The sequence below is a fragment of the Colias eurytheme genome, chromosome 6 (assembly GCF_061535395.1).
Source record: "Colias eurytheme isolate Ceu_HAF_F1 chromosome 6, ilColEury1 Martin Lab GWU primary, whole genome shotgun sequence".
Classification (NCBI taxonomy): domain Eukaryota; kingdom Metazoa; phylum Arthropoda; class Insecta; order Lepidoptera; family Pieridae; genus Colias; species Colias eurytheme.
The window spans coordinates 8,296,348-8,316,734 of record NC_142985.1 but is presented as its reverse complement, the minus strand read 5'-3'; the positions used below and the strand labels follow the sequence as shown (position 1 = coordinate 8,316,734).

The following is a 20,387-nucleotide window of genomic DNA, read 5'->3' as shown; positions in this document are numbered from 1 at the left end:
TTTGTGTTATATCTGGTGGTGGTTTAATTATATTTTACCTATTTATTGATTGCGATATATCTTCAGTAAAAATTCATAGTTAAAGACTTTAATAATATTCAACAATTTTGAAATTTCGTTTTTATATATTTGGTAACTGGTATTTAAATTAAGATAAAACTAATTTTCCAAAATTTTCGTAGGCTTGGGTCGTATTTACAAAGGCTTGGCTCAATCGGGCACGTGGGGATGTTTCGATGAGTTTAATCGAATTGAACTTCCCGTGTTGTCTGTAGCAGCTCAACAAATTTACATTTGCTTGACAGCGAGGAGGGAAAAGAAGGAATTCTTTATTTTCAGGTTTGTTTATTCCATGGTCATGTTTTTAATTTACATATCAAAGGTTCCTCAAACCAGAAAAAAAAATTGATTGTAATTATTGATAATCGATTTATATTTTAGCGATGGCGATGTTGTAAGCTTAAATCCAGAATTCGCATTTATCATTACTATGAACCCTGGCTATGCTGGAAGACAAGAATTACCGGAGAATCTGAAAATTCAATTTAGATCAGTTGCTATGATGGTACCTGACAGACAGATAATTATTAGAGTAAAATTGGCGAGTTGTGGTTTCAAAGAAAATATTTTACTGGGTAAGGAGAAGAACATTTTAAGAGATATTTTTTTGTATGGTATATATAGGTAATGATGTAACAACAAACATGGTTTCTTTGTTACCAGCACGTAAATTCTTCACTCTGTACAAACTTTGCGAAGAACAATTGTCAAAACAAGTGCATTACGATTTTGGACTTCGGAACATTTTATCTGTGCTAAGAACTATGGGTTCACAGAAACGTGCAAATCCTGAGAGCACGGAAGAAAATATCATGATGAGAGTGCTAAAGTAATTGAATGCTTTATATCTTTAAGTCGAATTTTCAATTATTTTTGTAGACGTTGCGCATTAAATTGTTCTTGTTGTTGTATATTATGAAATCTAATTTTTATAGTTTTAATTAGTATTAAAAAAAATGTTACGTTCTCATGTACATTTTATAGGGAAATGAATGTATCCAAATTGGTTGATGAAGATGAACCGTTATTCGTGTCTCTAATTGAGGATCTGTTCCCTGGGATTAAATTGAGTCAAACAGTGCATAAGTGAGTATAATCCAAAAACTAATTTAAAGTATAGTTTTATTTCTCAAGGCAGTAAAATTAAAATACTATTATTTTCATTACAAAAAAAGCGTCTTATTCTAATTCTCAGAGAGATGCAACGAGCAATAGCATTAGTGACAGAGCGAACAGGGCTGGTAAATCATCCCGATTGGAACTTGAAGATCATTCAACTGTATGAGACATCTTTAGTACGTCACGGATTGATGACTATGGGACCGACTGGTTCGGGTAAAACGACGTGCATACATACACTGATGGCTTCGCTTACGGAAGTCGGTAAACCGCATAAGGAAATGAGGATGAATCCGAAGGTAAGATCAGTTTAACGGAGAAAAGTAATGAAATTAAATCAAAAAATAAAAGTTATATGCAACTTATTTCAAGGATTTGTTTTCAAATTTTATTCATACTAATGAATCGAATTTAAAAGTAATTTGCTATTACTTTAGGCTATCACTGCACCTCAAATGTTTGGTCGGTTAGATGTAGCGACCAATGACTGGACTGATGGAATATTTTCCACTCTGTGGCGACGTGCTTTGAAAGTTAAGAAGTCGGATACCACCTGGATTGTATTAGGTAAGCAAATCTATCTCTCTGTCTATACATCTAAATCTTCAGTCTATGAAGAGGTAAGATATATTGGAAAAAGATAGATATACTTATAGTTAGATTTTTTGTTATTATCGTAATCACGAAAATTAATTTTGTAGTTCTAGAATGGTCCTGTTAGTTAAAGTGATCATTATTTGAACCATTTTCTTTGAGCAGATGGTCCAGTAGATGCGGTATGGATAGAAAATCTGAACTCCGTGCTCGATGACAATAAAACATTAACATTGGCTAATGGAGATCGTATTACAATGGCTCAGAACAGTAAACTGGTGTTTGAACCAGATAATGTGGATAACGCTTCTCCGGCTACCGTCAGTCGTATGGGGATGGTGTTTTTGTCATCGTCTGTACTTAAATGGCAACCCATACTTGAGGTAGAGAAAGAAATAATATTTACTATGCATTGAGAAAAAATTAATATTCCTGGTTAAATATAAAAAAATATTTATTATGTTTACTAACATCGTACTTGTTATTTTTTTAAAGGGTTGGCTGAAGAAGCGATCACCAAAAGAAAGTGATTGTTTCCGAACAGCGTTCAATAAAGTGTATGATGAGGTACATCTCTATGTTCAACAAAAGTTGCCTGCTAAGATGAAATTACTTGAAGCTATTTATATCAGGTATGACGACTTGAATATTTTAGCGATAAAATATAGAAAACGATTTTTTTACGATAATAATGAATACCAACGTAATATTTCAGACAATGCATTGATGTTTTAATTGGTCTCTTACAAATTGAGATCCCTGGTGGAAGTAAGTTTATCCTATAAATCATTTATATCTATGTATTTCAACAAATGTCATATTCCTAAATGACCATTAAAATTACTTTATGACAACTTATTTTTACCACAATATTTTTAGAGTTACACACTGACCGTCATCTAGAGCGTCTCTTTATTTTTGCCATGATGTGGTCTTTGGGTGCGGTTCTTGAGTTAGACGCACGCACTCGAATGGCAGAATTTATGACGAAATTGCCCGGAAGAATGGACTGGCCTGGCGCTAAATCTAAAGAATGGGTTATGCCTTTCGAATATATGGTTAATGAAGTTGGTGTATGGCAACATTGGTAAGAATTTTTGTATCTTGAACAATTCTGTAAAAAATGGCAGTAATTTATCGTTCTTTTTTTCCTAGGGCTGAAAGTGTCGAGGATTACATTTATCCGTCAGATAGTGTACCAGAATATGCGTCCATCTTAGTACCTAATGTTGATAATGTCTGTATCTCGTTCTTGATCGAAACAATAGCGAAACAGAATAAGGCTGTGTTATTGATAGGGGAACAGGGCACTGCTAAAACGGTTATGCTTAAAAGTTATATGGCGAAATACGATAATGAAGTCAAATTGTTCAAAATGATCAACTTTTCTTCTGCTACGACCCCGAATATGTTCCAGGTAAATTTCTATTTTTTTCTTATACTTATTTACCTTCAGGTCTTTGCATCTTTTTTACAGATTAAGTGCTAAATCTACTGCTCCAATTGCGTTGTTATTTTTAATTCGTATTATGTTTTTTATTGATTCCAGTACGAGAAACTTTATTTAAATTCTTTCGAAAAATTTAGTTATTTTGCTTTATCAACGAAGATTTGTTGTAGCGAATCATTGAGTCCTATGTAGAGAAGAGAGTTGGTATGACGTATGGCCCTCCTGGTGGCAGAGCTATGACTGTATTTGTTGACGACATCAACATGCCCGTAGTAAATGAATGGGGTGATCAGGTATTCTTCTATTTTTTGATATACACTTTCGAATTATTTGTTACATCGATGCTGGTTTTCTGAATAAACTTTTCGCATGTTGTTTAGGTTACCAATGAAATAGTGCGACAAATGATGGAATGTGGAGGTTTTTACTCCCTCGATAAACCTGGTGACTTCTTTATTATAGCAGACATACAAATGTTTGGTGCTATGATTCATCCCGGTATGTTTCAAGAAATAAAAAAAATAAATACATTATTAATACATTATTTATTCCGAGTGCCTAACTCATACTTAATTCAATATCTGAATAGGTGGCGGTCGTAATGATATTCCACCCCGATTGAAGAGGCAATTTAATATTTTTAATTGCACTCTGCCTAGCGACGTCTCGATGGATAAAATCTTTGGTAATTATTCCCTTTTGTGAGTTGCCTCGTTTATGGAAATAGTTAATAAGATATAATTTTCTAATATTTCTGCCATGTCTGCCTGTTTTTTTTCTGTTTTCACGCATTCTTAGCATCTTATAGAATACGGAAAATTAAAATTATTATTAGCCCCGGTAGAGTTACATAATGTCTATTACAAACATAATGTCGTTTTAGATAATGTTGAAAAACTCTACATCCGTTTACTTTTTGTTCTTTATTATTTCAGAAACAATAAGCGCAGGATATTTTTGTAAAACTAGATTCGATAAGAAAATTGTCGACTTCATGCCCAGACTAGTGCGAGTTACTCGTATTATATGGCAACAGACAAAGGTAATGTGAATGCTTTTACTTCAGTAAAACAAAGGGCATATGAGTATGTGAAGTTTTAACGAATGCTTCAGTAACTTTTACATTGCAAAATGAACATTTTATTATTTAAATCAAAGCTTTTAAAGCTCTTTCATTTCATATATTTCAAAACAGAAATCAGTATATAGCACTATTTTATGTACTTTGAATTTTTTAATCACTTTATTTTTTTACAGATAAAAATGTTGCCAACACCAGCCAAGTTCCATTATGTTTTCAATCTCCGAGATTTGTCTCGTATTTGGGAAGGCATTCTCTTTATAAAGAGAGAAGAACTGCCGTCTATAAAGACAGCTCTGAAGTTATGGTTTCATGAATGCTTGCGAGTTATTTCTGATAGGTACATTTACATGAACTTAAAATGCTATGATAAGGTTTTTATTCGATATAAAATTTTATTAATTTATCAAAATAGACGATAAAAAACAATTGAATTATTACTTTTATTATTACTACACAGATATCATAAAAAATGTGTAACAAAGAGAAAGTTGACACTATACAACTCATAATATTTTGGTTTCTCTAGGTTCACTACATTCGACGATAAGGATTGGTTTGTAGCAACGTTTTGGAAAATTGCAGGCCAGGAATTGGCAGACGTGGTCAATGAATTTCCAGAGGGGGAGACGTTCTTTGTTAATTTCCTAAGGGAACCAGTGGACCCTACTGGAGATGAAGAAGAAGATTTTAGTACTGAAGCGCCTAAAATATATGAAGAACTTCCATCGTTAGTCTAAATGTCTGATAATTATAAGAAATATACAAATATTTTACGGAGAGACAAATAAAGCAATATATCAGTTTTCAAAACAAGTAACAATATACTTATTTTGCAATTTTTTCAGATGGGAATTCGTGCTATTTAAATTAGGGCAATTCCAAGAGCAATTTAACGATCAAATCCGTGGTGCTCATCTGGATTTGGTATTTTTCCACGACGCTATGGTGCATTTGTTTATTATTTCTAGGATTATTAATACTCCTAGGTAATTATTATTTTGTCCATTATCGTTTTTAGTATATTCTGAAATAACGGAACTTTACATTTGGACTTTGCGACATCTATCATGACAAATGATCGATCTTAGCTGAGGCGATGTCTAAGGAAGTTCGCCCAGTCTTCCAGTCAAAATTTTTTAATTAAGTTTGTTTAAGAAATATTAACAATACAATCATCGCAATATTTTTCTTTACAGAGGAAATGCTTTGCTTGTTGGTGTGGGTGGATCTGGAAAACAAAGTTTAACTAAATTGGCTTCTTACATAGCAAACTTTTCCTTCTATCAAATTACTTTGACTAGGTTGGTTTCCTTTAATTTCAAGTTCTTAATTAAATAATACTTTTTTAATCATTCCTTATGTTAAAATTAATTTACTTTTCAGATCATACAACGTAAATAATTTCATGGAGGATATAAAAATACTATACCGCATAGCTGGCTTACAGGGGCATGGAATAACATTTATTTTTACGGACAATGATATCAAAGATGAACAATTTTTAGAGTTTCTTAATAATATATTGAGTTCAGGAGAAATTGCTAACCTGTTTGCTAAAGATGAAATGGGTAAGAAATTTATCATCAATTTTACTAAAAATACGGTCATTTTTCGTGCCAATTTTTTCTTAATATTCAATTTAAAGTATTACTAGCTTTCCGCCCGCGGCTTCGCCCGCGTTTTCAAAGAAAAACCCGTTCCCGTAGGATTTCCGGGATAAAACCTATCCTATGTCCTTTCTCGGGTATCAAAATATCTCTATACCAAATTTCATGCAAATTGGTTCAGTAGTTAAGGCGTGATTGAGTAACAGACAGACAGACAGAGTTACTTTCGCATTTATAATATTAAGTATGGATTAATGGTAATGTGTTACATAGATGAAATATTAAACGAGTTAACTCCCATAATGAAGAAAGTTGCACCAAAACGAATTCCAGTACCAGATGTGCTCTATGAATTCTTTATTATGCGTTCTCGATCAAATTTGCATGTTGTGTTATGCTTTTCACCGGTAAGATTTACAAACTATCAATATTACTAATAAGTTTATTTAAAAAGGTGGTATAAATAATAATGAATATTTTGTTAAAAGGTGGGTGAAAAATTCCGAAGCAGAGCGCTCAAGTTTCCTGGTCTTATATCTGGATCGACAATGGATTGGTTCCAAAAGTGGCCGAGAAGCGCCCTCATTGAAGTCGCACATCATTTCTTGTCTGAATTTCCAGTATGTATACATAGTATAGTTTTAAGTAAATTCACACCTTTTTTAAATGTGTTTTCAAATAAAATAGTTGAGCTTTGTTTTAATTCCATACTAAATAGAACACTAGGACGACAAAATATGCTTTAAGGACGTGCATAAAGTTTCGAGCAGATATTAGTTAGAAGACTTATCTGCTTTTCTTCATGTAACGGAAATATTTACTCATATTTTTTCCTAGATTGTCTGTTCTCCGGAAACGAAGCAACAGCTGATAGAAATAATGGGAATGGTACAAGATGACGTAGCTGATACTTGCAGCATGTATTATGATAGATTTAGACGGCAGACTCATGTTACACCCAAATCATACTTATCGTTCTTAGAAGGATACAAAGTGCTTTATAAGGAAAAACATCTTAACATCGCTGAAATGGCTAGACGGTTTGTAATCAAAATAAATGGAATAAATTTCATGTTTCAGTGACATAATTTTACTGTACACATTGGCGTTAATTGTTGTTTTTGTGCTTATTTTAGAATGACTACTGGCTTAGACAAATTAGTTGAAGCTGCAGCAAGTGTAGATGAACTTAAAAAAGAGTTGGAGATCAAAGATCAGGAAATTAAAGAAGCAACTGCTGCTGCTGAAGAGGTAATGAGGAACCTATGTACTTAAAATACACGTTTTTTTGATTGTACAATAGGGGAGCGCTTGGTCACAATCTCGCCTGATGGTAAGCTGAGAAGTGGCCTAAGATGGAGCGCGCTTCCCTAGAATGTACCTGTTCACTCTCCTCTTGAAGACCTCCAAATTGTACTCATCGGGGAACACAGATTCAGGAAGCATGTTCCAGTCCCTAGCGGTTCGAATAAAGAATGACGATCTGAACCGCTGTCAATATGAGAATATCGGAACAAAAATAACATTGTTATTTCGAAATTTCGTCATTTTATTGTGGTAGGGCCATGTTTAAGTTATTGCTTACCTCCTTTTGTGTCGATGAGTTAGCAGTTTCTTTTACGTCATTCGCTTTATGAACTAAAAAAATTATAAACCCTGTAAAAATAATTTCCTTTTTACACATATTTTTACAACAATAAACCGAATTTATTTAGGTATTAGCAGCAGTAGCTGAATCTCAAGCGGCAGCAGAAGTTGTAAAAGCAGAAGTGTTAGCTGTAAAGGATCGAGCTGTAAAACTTGTAAGCGTTATCGCAGCTGAGACTGCGGTGGCTGAAGAGAAGTTGGCGGCTGCTAAACCAGCGCTTGATGCTGCGGAGGCTGCTTTATTGGTAAGTTCCGATGATGCAATGATTAGAAAAAAAGAGATATAACATAATTATTTTTGATGTGTTTTGCTTATCTTATCTAATAGTTATGTAAACGTTACTAAACAAATAATATAAGGAAATTTACGCCGAAAAGTTTGAAAAAGACTGTCAGGATATTATCAGCAAGCGGTGAAAAGATTTTTGCGTAGTATTAAAAGTTGTTTAGTTTTATTTTTTAAATTAGTTACAATAAATAATTTAACGAAGAATCCAACGTCGTTACGGAATGTGTCCTTTTCATGTGAATAGAAAAAATTTAATTATTAAAATATTTTTTATCCTGTAATCATTTAATCTTTTCGTCCAAATTATAGACCATTAACGCCGCTGATATAGCGACGGTGAGGAAGTTGGGAAAACCGCCTTATCTAATTACACTCATTATGGACGCTGTAATTATTTTGTTCAGAAAAAGAATTGATCCCATAAAACCTGATCCGGAAAAAGAATTTTTAATGGCCTCTTGGGCAGAATCTTTGAAGGTAAACTTATAAGAATATATAACTTTTTTATTATAGTAGACTGTAGAACATAAACTAAAAAAGATAATTTTAGGTAATGGCGGATTCGAGATTTTTAAATAACTTGAAATTTTACCCGAAAGATGAAATTAATGCCGAAATGGTTGACTTACTGCAGCCATATTTTAACTTCAGGTAAGAAAATAATAAAATCTCAGTTTAAACCAAAAAATCGACTGCTTGTATAAAGTCTCAAACATTTTGAAAAACAACTATTTAATTTAATATAAATTTATTTATAAATTTCTTAATGATTTCTTTAGCCAGTACACATTTGAAGCGGCCAAAATAGCTTGCGGCAATGTTGCCGGTCTGATTTCATGGACCATTGCGATGGCTCAATTTTATGCAGTGAATAAAGATGTTTTACCCTTGAAGGCAAATTTAGCCATTATGCAGGGGAAATATCAAGCCGCGAAAAAGGAGCTAGAGGCTGCTGAAGCGCAATTAGAAGCAAAAGAGGTTTGTCATTATGCGTTATAAGTAGTACCGATTAAAGTGAATATAATTATACTTTCAATGTTTAATTTCATTTTGATAAATAAGCGGTAAGTTAGATATAAACGGTACCTAAATTTGTACTAAAATATAATTTAGCTGTTTTCTCCGATCCTATTGGTCATAGCGTGCTGATATAACAGTGAAATATTTTTTAAAATCTGTCCCGTGGTTTCTGAGATTAGCGCGTTCAATCAATCAAACAACAAACTCTTTAGCTTTGTAATACTGGTATAGATTTGATGAGCATAATTCACACGAAAACATAAAATAAAATACAGAGATGGGCCATGGATATATCGTGTGACTTTATGAAATAAGAATGGCTCTATTACACTTCTTGTTTATACATAATACGTTACCATCTTTCACTTATAATATGATCAACAATTTTTCAGCGTGAATTAAGAGACGTGCAACAGCGATTTGACGAAGCGATGACGTTGAAACAAGCGGTGTTAGACGATGCAGCTAAATGCCAACAGAAGATGGACGCCGCGACTGCTCTAATAAATGGCTTGAGTGGAGAAAGGGTCCGGTGGACTGAACAGTCTGCGCTTTTTAAGTCTGAAATTGAACGATTGGTCGGTGATATTGTTCTTCTTACAGGGTGAGTTGGAATTATATTATTAATGTTTACTTTTTTTTTACAACCGACTCCTAGAAAGGAGGAGGTTCTCAATTCGACTGCATTTCTTTTTCGTGTTTGTTGTCTCAGAACTTTTGACTGTGTGAACATATTTTGATGTTGCTTTTTTATTGAAAACTGGTACAAGCAGTGCATTTAAATTTGGTCTAGAACCTCGTCTACCTTAGAAAGTGACTGAGTTTTTATAAAAATAATTATTACCTATCATGTGTTAAGTTTAGAAAGTATAGTGGCGTGGTTAATATAACTTTATATTTTAAGCTCGTGTTTACCTCTCATTACCTCGCTATTGGCTGTTTGCATACAATTTTCCATCACTTTAATTTTATTTTATTCAAGTCTTGTTTAGATTGTATAGTGGCGTGTTGATTATAGGTACTTGACTTACTTTTAGCAAATGTGCACTTGACACTACACATTTCCATTCCTTTTTATCCTTTTAATCAAGTCTAGTATATAATGACAAAAAGTGACCTACATCCTTTCTTAGGTTCACCCAATTCAGTTATAAAAATGTAGGTAGTCAAATCTGTTAATAGACATGAAATTTTATGTTTTTCCTAAGCATTTTCGCTAATCAGACAAAGGTCTTCCGCAATTCGAACATAAGGAAAGTCATTTTCTTCCGAGGGATGTGGGAACCAATTTATATTTACAGCCGATGCCATAGAGTTTATTTATAGAAGAGCATACAAAGCCGTGTATCAATATGTACGATGAAGACAGTCTGATCGCTTTGATGAGCGCTTGTTATGCAAATTGTGATCATGCATGCGGATACATGCTTATGGTTCAGCTCAAATTGGATAGACCATTGTGTATAGGATAGTTCCGTTAAAGAGCAACATAATGTATGATAATTATTATACAGTATAGGTACAGAGTACTGATTCAGAAGCTGTTGAAAATAAGTAAATTGGATGCAAAAAATCTTGGTTTTAAATAAGATGAAGAGTGATTGATTGATCACATTTTTGTTTTGCTCGTTGAAAACTGGCGATAATTATTAAATAGACAATTTATAAGACAATGTTTTCAAATGATGTTTAGCGTGACTTTATTTTGTAATTTTCTTTTGTAAGGTTCTTATCATACTCGGGACCGTTTAATCAAGAGTTCCGTTCGCTGTTAATAAGCAATTGGCTGACTGAATTGCTTCGAAGAAAGATACCCGTATCAATGAATTTGAATATAACTGAACAACTCACGGACACAGCTACGGTAAAACTTTTACATCAGTGTATTATTTTATTGATAAGAGATTCAAATAGTTTTCATGGAGAGCAAATACGAAAAATTTGGAAAATCCAAAAGTGCACGCCTCATAATTTTTTTTAATAAATATTTATTAATTATTATTTTTGTTTATTTAATAACAATTAAACCACATCGAATCAGACCCTGAAAAAACCGGCCAAGTGCGAGTCGGGCTCGCGCACAAAGGGTTCCGTAGCAGCAAATATAATAAATTACAGTTAAATCAACCTATCTCAAAAACTATAAGAGATACTTTGATCAAACCAAAAATCGTTGAAAGAGTTAATTAGCATGCATCACCTCTATTTTTTTTAGAATTTTATACCCCGTAGTTATAAAAATAGAGGGGGGGGACATACTTTTTACGACTTTGAGAGCTGATATCTCAAAAACCGTTCACTTTAAGAAAAATGTTTTTTAGAAAACTTTATATCATTTTAAAAGACCTTTCCATTGATACCCCACACGGGTATGTACATCGAAAAAAAAAATTTCATCCCTCAGTTACATGTATGGGGGGCCCCACCCCCAATTCTTTTTTTTACTATTTAGTGTCATATTTTTGTAGCGGTTCATACAACACATATTCCCATCAAATTTCATCACTGTAGTACTTATAGTTTCCGAGTAAATCGGCTGTGACAGACGGACAGACGGACAGACGGACAGACGGACATGACGAAACTATAAGGGTTCCGTTTTTGCCATTTTGGCTACGGAACCCTAAAAATGAAAGGGTTCTATTCCTGAGCATACTCAAGCGTAAGAGAAAAAAAAAGACTCGATTAGTAAAGTATTTCGGTCGCTATCGTGTTAACAAGAAAAAGGATCCGCACATACAGACACACGGACGTCCAAGACAGAACTTTTTTAAACTGTTTTTTAACTAGTTTAAATAACAAAAATGATATCAAAAATATCATGAACGTTAAAAATAGTGTTTTTTCTTAATATGTGTGTGTATGTATTATCTTACAAGTGCAATGTATGATACATAAAGACATTTTAAGTTTGAAAAAACAGATGTTTTGCGCGAAGTGACAGTAGTACCCACCTCAACGCTTCGCTTATGAGGCGTGCAATATACCATTTATCATATTGAAGTCAAAATAATATTTCAACTATATTGCGAAATCGTAAAAATAATTTAAAGTAATACAAATAAATACATCATACTCCTTCTTAAAAAGCTAATCATATTCATACCCAATTTTATTTTATAAGTAAGCATATTAATGTTTTGTTTGAATAAAATTATCAAATAAATTGTGTATTATATCTAGATTGGTGATTGGAACTTATGTGGTCTGCCAACCGATGAGCTGTCCATTCAAAATGGTATCATTGTAACGAAAGCGGCTCGATTCCCGCTGTTAATAGACCCACAAACCCAAGGAAAGATCTGGATAAAGAATATGGAGAAATATAACGATTTGATTGTTACTACTTTAAATCATAAGTATTTCAGGTAAAGTAGGCAGTAAAAATATTTTATAAATAAATATGTCGGCACAGTTTACATCTTTACTAGCTGAGCGAAGCTTTTAGAATGATCATTTTACCAATCGTTTGTTTTTTTTTGTAAAAAAATACTCATATGCTTAACTACTAAATGTAATTTTCTTACACAATCTTTTAATGTATTCTAGAAATCACATTGAAGATTGCGTATCTTTAGCTAGACCACTACTTATCGAGGATGTTGCGGAGGAACTTGATCCTGCTTTAGATAATATTTTGGAGAGGAACTATATTAAAATTGGTTCTTCATATAAAGTAAATATTTCGTCTTTGTATAAAATAATAACATGAAAGTGCTATTTTAAACATGAATGTTTGTATAGGTGAAATTGGGAGACAAAGAAATAGATGTAATGGCAGGGCATAAGATTTATATAACGACAAAGTTGCCGAATCCTGCTTATACGCCAGAAATATCAGCGAGAACTTCCATCATCGATTTTACTGTTACCATGCAAGGTAACATGAAAATTATTGTACAACTTTCAAATTCTAGAAAATTCTATTTCAAAGATAGTAAGACTTGAGTTTGTAGTCTTTATGAAAAGTTCGTTATGTTAGGAGCATTTTAGACTAGAAATAAACTGGAATAAAACACTGTAATTATTTTATCAGGTCTGGAAGATCAGCTATTAGGTCGTGTAATTTTAACTGAGAAAGCCGAAATGGAAGCTGAACGTACACAATTGATAATGGACGTAACAGCCAATAGGCGAAAAATGCAAGAACTCGAGGCGAATTTGCTTCACAAACTGACCACTATACAGGGATCGTTAGTGGAAGACGTGTCACTAATTCAAGTGCTGAATATTACTAAAGCTACAGCTACGGAGGTACTTTTGCTTATTACACAACTTTTTTGGTCCAAAATCATTAGAGATTAAGGATATTTCAAATTGATTGGATGGATTAAATCATGGAGGGTGAATTTATTCACACAAATTATCACGAATTTAGACTTTAAAAACTTTTAACATTTATATTTGCAATTCAACATATTAATTTATTGCAAATTCCATGTCAATTCCAAATTCTAGGTGCGTGAAAAACTAGACGTTGCAAAGGAAACAGAATTAAAGATAAACGCGGCTCGCGAGGAATTTCGTCCCGTAGCGACCCGAGGCTCTGTCCTCTATTTCCTAATTTGCAACATGTCGCTTGTTTGTAACATGTATCAGACCTCGCTGGCTCAGTTCTTGGAGAGATTCGATATATCCATGGAGAGATCGCCGCAAAGTCCCATCACGTTTAAGAGGATCGCCTTTATTATTGATTATTTGGTGAGTGTTATTCAGGTTTTACTTACGGGTGGTTTTTTTGGCTTAAGATTTTCGAAGGGGAACATTGTACTTAAAACGAAATAGGTTAATAACGAAGATGATAATGATCAACAACTTTGACGAGATCAATTTAAAAAAAATCACCTAAATTGGAAGTTTGAGATTTATGACCCTTCCACATCATTGTGATAAAGAAGAGCCCATATTTGTTACTCATGACTTCATATAAGTGTCATTCTTTTGTATTGCAAAGCTAGTCAAACTATCGTACAATTTAAATGAAATCGATTAAGACCAAATACTCACACTAATAAATGTTATATTTATTTCTAGACATATGACGTATGGAAGTATATAAGCAGAGGATTCTACGAGAAGCATAAATATCTATTTACATTGCTTTTAACTTTAAAAATTGATTTACAAAAGGAGTATATAACTTACGATGAGTTCCAAACATTTATCAAAGGTATCCTAATATCATTGACTACATAGCTTAATATTTAAACAATAGATTTGATGAAGGAAAGTAAAATTAATTAATTGAAATTCTAAGGTGGTGCTGCATTAGATTTGAATGCTTGTCCTCCAAAACCTTTCAAGTGGGTAACGGATATGTCTTGGCTGAACTTGGTTCAATTGTCGAATCTGAGACAATTCACAAATATTTTGAATCAAGTGTGTAATAATGAGAAGGGTTGGAAGAACTGGTAATTGAGATTCTTGCTCGTCCTTTGCGAATATTCTTATGTTTTTTGTTTTGATACTATATTATTAATTGTATCCCTTAGAATTATTTATATCGTATAAAAATAATGCGTAACTATTAGGAAACTAGCTATCAGTTATTCTGTGCAATCATATTTCTAGTATTACGCAATTTGTTGAATTATTTTTCATACATAAGAATTAGTAATTGCCATAATTCAAAAGTTAAAAAAATAGACGTGTGACACTTGGGGACTGCCGCGGTAAAGCTATTGCTTAGCATGCCTTCAAGCCACACCTCCGTGTCCGTCGAAGTGGGGAGCGTGAGGTTTTTTCGTTACGGAATTTCTCGATCCGGTCCCCGCGCTCTAGGCCCGCGATAGAAGCTATACAATAGCTTAAAAAAAGAACTTAATACAAAGGAATTTATTGAAGGTTCGATAAGGAAGCTCCTGAAGATGAACCATTGCCTGATGGCTTACACACGCTAGACGTGTTCAGAAAATTACTGGTCGTGCGAGCTTGGTGTCCGGATCGAACGCTGGCGCAGAGTTTGTGAGTCCTATCTTTTATATTTGAATAATTTGGACTTTTCCCTTATTATTTCATGCAAATGCACCAATCATGTTATGTAAATATTAATTAAAAAAATGGCTGATATATGAAGTGTAATGCAGAATAAAGTCAGTTCATGATGTAAAGTTATATAAGCAGTAATTTAACATTTTATATTACGTTGTCATGTAACTTTTACAGGAAATACGTAATTAGCTCTATGGGCGCAAGGTTTTCGGAAGCCGTAATAGTGAACTACGAAGTGAGTTTTTCTTTATTTTTAATTTTTGTTGTATTTATACCAAAAACGTACTAAGCCACACAAATGTTTACAGAATATGGTCTTAGAATCTCGTCCATTAGTTCCGTTGATTGGTTTCTTAGCGATGGGATCGGATCCTACGCCTTCTATTGAAACAACTGCGAAGAGATTGGAGTGTCTGTGCTCGTCTATATCTATGGGACAGGGACAAGAAGTTCATGCTAGGAAACTTATTGACAGAGGTCTTAAAGAGGTACACACAAATAATTTTACGTGTTGAGCATGTTATTTAGCTTTTTAGTTTAAAACTTTTAGGTCTAAGTGATCAACTCTTCTCGTGACCAACTCGTGTCACGCGAGTTCAAGAAATTTTATAGGGGAGATATCTCTTGAACGAATCCCTGTTAAAGTTTTGAATTAATTATTCAATTCTTTCTCTTTTTTTTTGAAACATTTTGAAATGACATCCGATACAAGATATTATAGTATGGACTTTTTACTTTTTGGCATTATGACTCCTTAATTTTAATGATAAAATTGTTTTCATGTAAAAGGGCTTATGGGTGTTGCTGCAAAATTGCCATTTAGGGTTGGAATACATGGTGGAAATCATGGAGCAGTTTGCAGAACTTGAAAAGGAGCCTGAAAAAGTACATGAGACCTTCAGGTAAAGTTTATATCCTTTTTCATTCCAAATCAAACTAAATGAATCGAGTCACTCTATCGCTCTTGATATTAAAATTATATTCCAGATTGTGGATTACAACAGAGCCTCATGATAAATTCCCAATTACTCTATTACAAATGGCAATTAAATACACATGTGAACCACCTTCAGGTAAACATTTTTTCTAAATCTGTTAGTTTGTGATTTATTTAATTTATTTTTCTTCCTTATATTTTCCCACATCGAGCAAAGAAGATCGGCTAGAAATTATATGTGTAAATTTCTTAAAAAATAACACTTTGATATTAGACGCTTTAATTTTGTAGGTATCAAAGCTGGATTAATGCGAACATATGACTCGATGAGTCAAGATTTCCTGGACTATAGCGACAGTCCGTTCTACTTACCTTTGATTTATACGATATCGTTCTTACATACCGTGGTGCAAGAGAGACGAAAGTTTGGTCCTTTAGGATGGAATATTCCATATGAATTCAATTCTGCCGATTGGTTAGCTTCGTGCATGTTTGTGCAGAACCATTTAGATATTCTAGAACCTGGCCAGAATGTCAGTTGGACTACTGTCAGGTATGTTTTCAGCTTCTAGTGTTGTGAATTCCTGTTTCCCGTAGTGTGTTATGAGAGGATGCATTATAACTATGTCTGTTTCACTGATCTATTTTCTTTACGGACCTGTTTATGATCAGCCTTCTGTGTCCTGCCAGACCGAGACATTTTATCTTCACTGGGAATCGAACTCAGGATCCCTCGGTTCTACGCTCGCGCGTTAAGCATTGTACCAAGGAGGCTTTCACTATCTTTTAATTATGTATTTTCTTCATATAATCAATATAAGTTTAGGCTTTCGGAATTGATTGTATTTCTAGCGATATTATCTCATTCATTGTGAGGGGAATGTATCTACGACTATAATTTATTGCAGATACATGATATCCGCAGTGCAATATGGCGGCCGAGTAACAGACGATTACGATAACCGTCTGTTAAGCACGTTCACTAGGGTTTGGTTCACAGACCAACTGTTTGAAGAGGATTTCCAGTTCTACAAGAACTATGGCATTTTGAAATTTAAGAATATTCCGGAATATTTGGAAGAGATTGACAAGATGAAGACAGTCGATCCGCCTCAAGCTTATGGATTACATACTAATGCGGATATCACGTAATTTATTTACTTTTTGTAACTAAGTACTGAATAGAAAAAAAAACAAAGATAATACATATTTGTTTAAACCATTACTTAATAGACATATATCAAGCGGTTCAAAGAAATTAAAATGAAGTGGCCACACAATTTTTTCGACATTAAACATTTATTATTCTTATTGTAATAATTCTATCAGGTATCAACGCAATAAGACACAGGAATTGCTGGACACAATTCTTTCAATCCAACCAAAAGAATCTAGCTCAGGCGGTGGGGAAACCAGAGAAGCATCTGTGTATAGACAGAGTAAAGAAATGCTTGAAAAGGTCCCACCGAACTTTGATCCACATGAGGTTAAGGAAAGGTAAGATCGTTTAAGCCTTAAACTTTAAGGTGTAAAGAGTAGTAATGAGCTTTGAAATATCGATAAAGACATTTTTCATTCCATTGAATGATATATAATATATATCAATTAAAGGATGTACTGTATATATACCTACCATCGTCCAAAAAAGTTGTTGGTGACCCTTTTTTGGAGATTTTTTTTAATTTTAATAAACTTATACTACATAGAATTTGTAAAAAAGATCAATTAGTGTTTGTTTTCCTTTAGGTTGAGATATTATGGTATGTTGAACTCAATGGTGATATTTTTGCGCCAAGAGATTGACCGCATGCAAAAGGTGATCACATTGGTGAGGACTACGTTAAAAGATCTGCTTCTTGCTATCGACGGAACTATTATTATGAATGAAGTAAGTAGAAAAAAAGAATGTTATGATAATTTGTAGGAAAGCTTCGTTTTTCCAGTGGAATAACATTGACGAAAAAGTTGGTGATTAGTTATAGCTGATAATATAAATTTTATAGAAATTTTCTCGACTTTTATTGAGTTCTCTAAAGTGCTCTCAGAGCCAATCTATGTCAAATAAAGATTCATTCGATTAGTATTTACATGTATTTATCAAGTTTTTTTTAAATTTGAGCTTTTCCGGTTATAAGTTGATCGTAGGATGCAAAAATCTATATGTGTCGTGAAGTGAATACGGAAGCATTGTTTTAATATTTTTTGTGTAATCTTCAAGTATCTAATAGAATTACATTAAGTTAATTTCCTTCAGAATCTACGCGATTCCTTGGATAATATTTACGACGCGAAGGTCCCTAACATATGGCTGAAAAGTTCTTGGTCGTCTTCAACGTTGGGTTTCTGGTTTACGGAATTTCTGGAAAGAAATATACAGTTCTCCACTTGGTGCTTTCAAGCAAGACCCTTCTCGTTTTGGATGACAGGATTTTTCAATCCCCAAGGTTATAGAACCAAAATTGTACATGTCTTAGCATTTTTGTATTAGTTGAACATCATAGTTTGGTACTCACAGTTAAATATGCAAAATACTTCGATTCGACAGAACTGAATTACAATAGTACCAAGATAAAAGTATTTTTTTCAAACCCTGTGTGTTATAATTTTGCCATAAATTATCTATTATTTAACATTTATTTTTTTAAAGGATTCTTGACGGCTATGCGTCAAGAAGTAACACGAGCGCATAAAGGCTGGGCTTTGGATATGGTTGCATTGCATAATGACGTAACAAAGTCTCTCTATGAAGAAATAAAGGCACCACCACCGGTTAGCATTAATTAAATTTATATAGTATTCTTAATATTTTATGGCAAAAAAAGATCTTGTCTCCATATGACATTTGATAAGGAAAGAGGACAGACATTTTCTTATAGTATAATTTGATAAAATATTTTTATCAGGCGCTTAAAAATAAGATGAATATAAGGCTAAGTTATGACTGCCTTCCTTAAAACGTTTAAAATTACATTTTATTAAAGAAAATGTAATCTGCCTAGAAACTATCAATCGTGTTTCATCACAAATAATCGAGTATGCAGATAAGTCAAAGGCGATTTGATTTCTGCTGTTTAAATATTTACCCTTACTTAAAACTTTTATTACAAGACAATTATATACCATAACCACCTAAACTATTATTTGGTATAACAGGAAGGGGTGTATGTACACGGTCTTTTCCTTGACGGGGCGGGTTGGGACAGACGCAACTTGCGACTTTGCGAGTCTACGTTGAAAGTGTTGTATACTGCGCTGCCGGTTGTACACATTTATGCGATTAACTCCACTGCGCCTAAAGATCCTAAGCTCTATCAGGTAAGAAAATATCATACTTAAAGGTGTCTAAGATTATAATAATTATGCTTTTGGAAAAATTCCAAACCCAAAACGTTAAGTGTGTTGCTTATCAAAACTGTGTCGGCCCTTGTTTTTAACGTATTTGTATCGTTTTCTTTCCCCTTGATATTAATATTCTAATTTACTTGTGTTGATTTTCTTAAATTGATCTATTTTTTAATTTGAATTTTCTTAATTAAAAATTCTCCATTTTCTCACTAAATTTACTATGATAATGTATATTTAAAAAATCTGGAATTTTTCTTTACCAATTTTGCACAGGAGGCTTATTATCCTATTAAAGTATTTTAAGATGACTCTGATTAATATAAATTACTTCTTACAGTGTCCAGTATATAAGAAACCCAGAAGAACAGATTTGACATTCATAACTCCCCTATGGCTGACGACGATTAAAAATCCGGACCATTGGATTCTACGAGGCGTTGCTATTTTGTGTGATATTAAATAGCTTTCTTTTCGTTATCATCAGGATCATATGACAATACTTTTGAAAGTGCTTTTATCGTGTTTATTAATTATAACATGTATTCTTCTTTTTTTATATTAATTTGTTAGTTAGTTTAGTAGAGTTTAAAATAAATAAACGAGACAAATATTTTAAAACGATATTTATTTTCATTAAAGATACGGAAGCATCCAGAGGTATTGCAATAAATTATTTACAATTCCATTAATTAAACTTTAACAATACTGCATTGCATCCTTTACAATATAATATATACAGAATCACACAACAGGGATACCACAATGTTTGAAAGTAGTATTGATTCCAGTGTGGAAACAAGACAGAGCTATCTAGGTTGTGTAGCGCCATCACTTTCCCACACTGGCAATAATACTGCTTTAAGATATTCATAGTAACCAGGAGTTGGTTTTGTTCAGCGTCTGTTGAGATTAATGAATGGCTTTTTACAAAACTATCTGTAACTTTCGAGTAGTTAGAGACTTGGAATTAATTGACGATAACAATTCAATGGACGGAGCTGCTTCGCTGAATTTGTTTCGTAAGTTTTAGTGGCTCGAGTAGTTGTTAGTTTCTTTTGCGTCTATATAAAAATAATTATAGACCGTGTAATGTCTACCACAAATTAATTTTTGACGATATATTTTTTTTGTTTTGTTCATACTTCATCTACATAGTTCAAATTCTTTATTATTATTGCTAATTACTAATTACTGGTAGTTTTAGGCTGCCTGACACTCGATCCACTAAATTGCATTGAAATATT

At 33.2% G+C, this 20,387-nt stretch overlaps 1 protein-coding gene across 1 annotated transcript in view; it reads left to right on the top strand.

The window, feature by feature from the left end:
- The window catches only part of kl-3 (dynein heavy chain 8, axonemal kl-3), a 35,772-nt gene extending 15,871 nt beyond the window's left edge, over positions 1 to 19,901 (top strand). Inside the window, exons 42-91 of the mRNA XM_090102942.1 lie at positions 183 to 339; positions 442 to 635; positions 724 to 889; positions 1,045 to 1,146; positions 1,256 to 1,478; positions 1,617 to 1,746; positions 1,939 to 2,156; positions 2,269 to 2,405; positions 2,489 to 2,541; positions 2,653 to 2,860; positions 2,929 to 3,190; positions 3,394 to 3,516; positions 3,604 to 3,721; positions 3,813 to 3,908; positions 4,159 to 4,265; positions 4,481 to 4,644; positions 4,834 to 5,034; positions 5,153 to 5,293; positions 5,504 to 5,608; positions 5,691 to 5,875; positions 6,188 to 6,321; positions 6,403 to 6,534; positions 6,752 to 6,954; positions 7,051 to 7,165; positions 7,630 to 7,806; positions 8,160 to 8,327; positions 8,401 to 8,501; positions 8,630 to 8,828; positions 9,263 to 9,474; positions 10,596 to 10,734; positions 12,054 to 12,238; positions 12,420 to 12,546; positions 12,615 to 12,750; positions 12,907 to 13,124; positions 13,329 to 13,571; positions 13,905 to 14,040; positions 14,128 to 14,281; positions 14,715 to 14,834; positions 15,036 to 15,096; positions 15,170 to 15,349; positions 15,651 to 15,763; positions 15,849 to 15,934; positions 16,090 to 16,351; positions 16,707 to 16,946; positions 17,128 to 17,295; positions 17,545 to 17,686; positions 18,053 to 18,242; positions 18,446 to 18,567; positions 18,952 to 19,113; positions 19,481 to 19,901. Of these exons, the coding sequence (XP_089959068.1) occupies positions 183 to 339; positions 442 to 635; positions 724 to 889; positions 1,045 to 1,146; positions 1,256 to 1,478; positions 1,617 to 1,746; positions 1,939 to 2,156; positions 2,269 to 2,405; positions 2,489 to 2,541; positions 2,653 to 2,860; positions 2,929 to 3,190; positions 3,394 to 3,516; positions 3,604 to 3,721; positions 3,813 to 3,908; positions 4,159 to 4,265; positions 4,481 to 4,644; positions 4,834 to 5,034; positions 5,153 to 5,293; positions 5,504 to 5,608; positions 5,691 to 5,875; positions 6,188 to 6,321; positions 6,403 to 6,534; positions 6,752 to 6,954; positions 7,051 to 7,165; positions 7,630 to 7,806; positions 8,160 to 8,327; positions 8,401 to 8,501; positions 8,630 to 8,828; positions 9,263 to 9,474; positions 10,596 to 10,734; positions 12,054 to 12,238; positions 12,420 to 12,546; positions 12,615 to 12,750; positions 12,907 to 13,124; positions 13,329 to 13,571; positions 13,905 to 14,040; positions 14,128 to 14,281; positions 14,715 to 14,834; positions 15,036 to 15,096; positions 15,170 to 15,349; positions 15,651 to 15,763; positions 15,849 to 15,934; positions 16,090 to 16,351; positions 16,707 to 16,946; positions 17,128 to 17,295; positions 17,545 to 17,686; positions 18,053 to 18,242; positions 18,446 to 18,567; positions 18,952 to 19,113; positions 19,481 to 19,606 (7,841 nt within the window). The 3' untranslated portion in view covers positions 19,607 to 19,901. The remainder of the gene's footprint in view (positions 1 to 182; positions 340 to 441; positions 636 to 723; positions 890 to 1,044; positions 1,147 to 1,255; positions 1,479 to 1,616; positions 1,747 to 1,938; positions 2,157 to 2,268; positions 2,406 to 2,488; positions 2,542 to 2,652; positions 2,861 to 2,928; positions 3,191 to 3,393; positions 3,517 to 3,603; positions 3,722 to 3,812; positions 3,909 to 4,158; positions 4,266 to 4,480; positions 4,645 to 4,833; positions 5,035 to 5,152; positions 5,294 to 5,503; positions 5,609 to 5,690; positions 5,876 to 6,187; positions 6,322 to 6,402; positions 6,535 to 6,751; positions 6,955 to 7,050; positions 7,166 to 7,629; positions 7,807 to 8,159; positions 8,328 to 8,400; positions 8,502 to 8,629; positions 8,829 to 9,262; positions 9,475 to 10,595; positions 10,735 to 12,053; positions 12,239 to 12,419; positions 12,547 to 12,614; positions 12,751 to 12,906; positions 13,125 to 13,328; positions 13,572 to 13,904; positions 14,041 to 14,127; positions 14,282 to 14,714; positions 14,835 to 15,035; positions 15,097 to 15,169; positions 15,350 to 15,650; positions 15,764 to 15,848; positions 15,935 to 16,089; positions 16,352 to 16,706; positions 16,947 to 17,127; positions 17,296 to 17,544; positions 17,687 to 18,052; positions 18,243 to 18,445; positions 18,568 to 18,951; positions 19,114 to 19,480) is intronic.
- Positions 19,902 to 20,387: the final 486 nt, after the last annotated feature.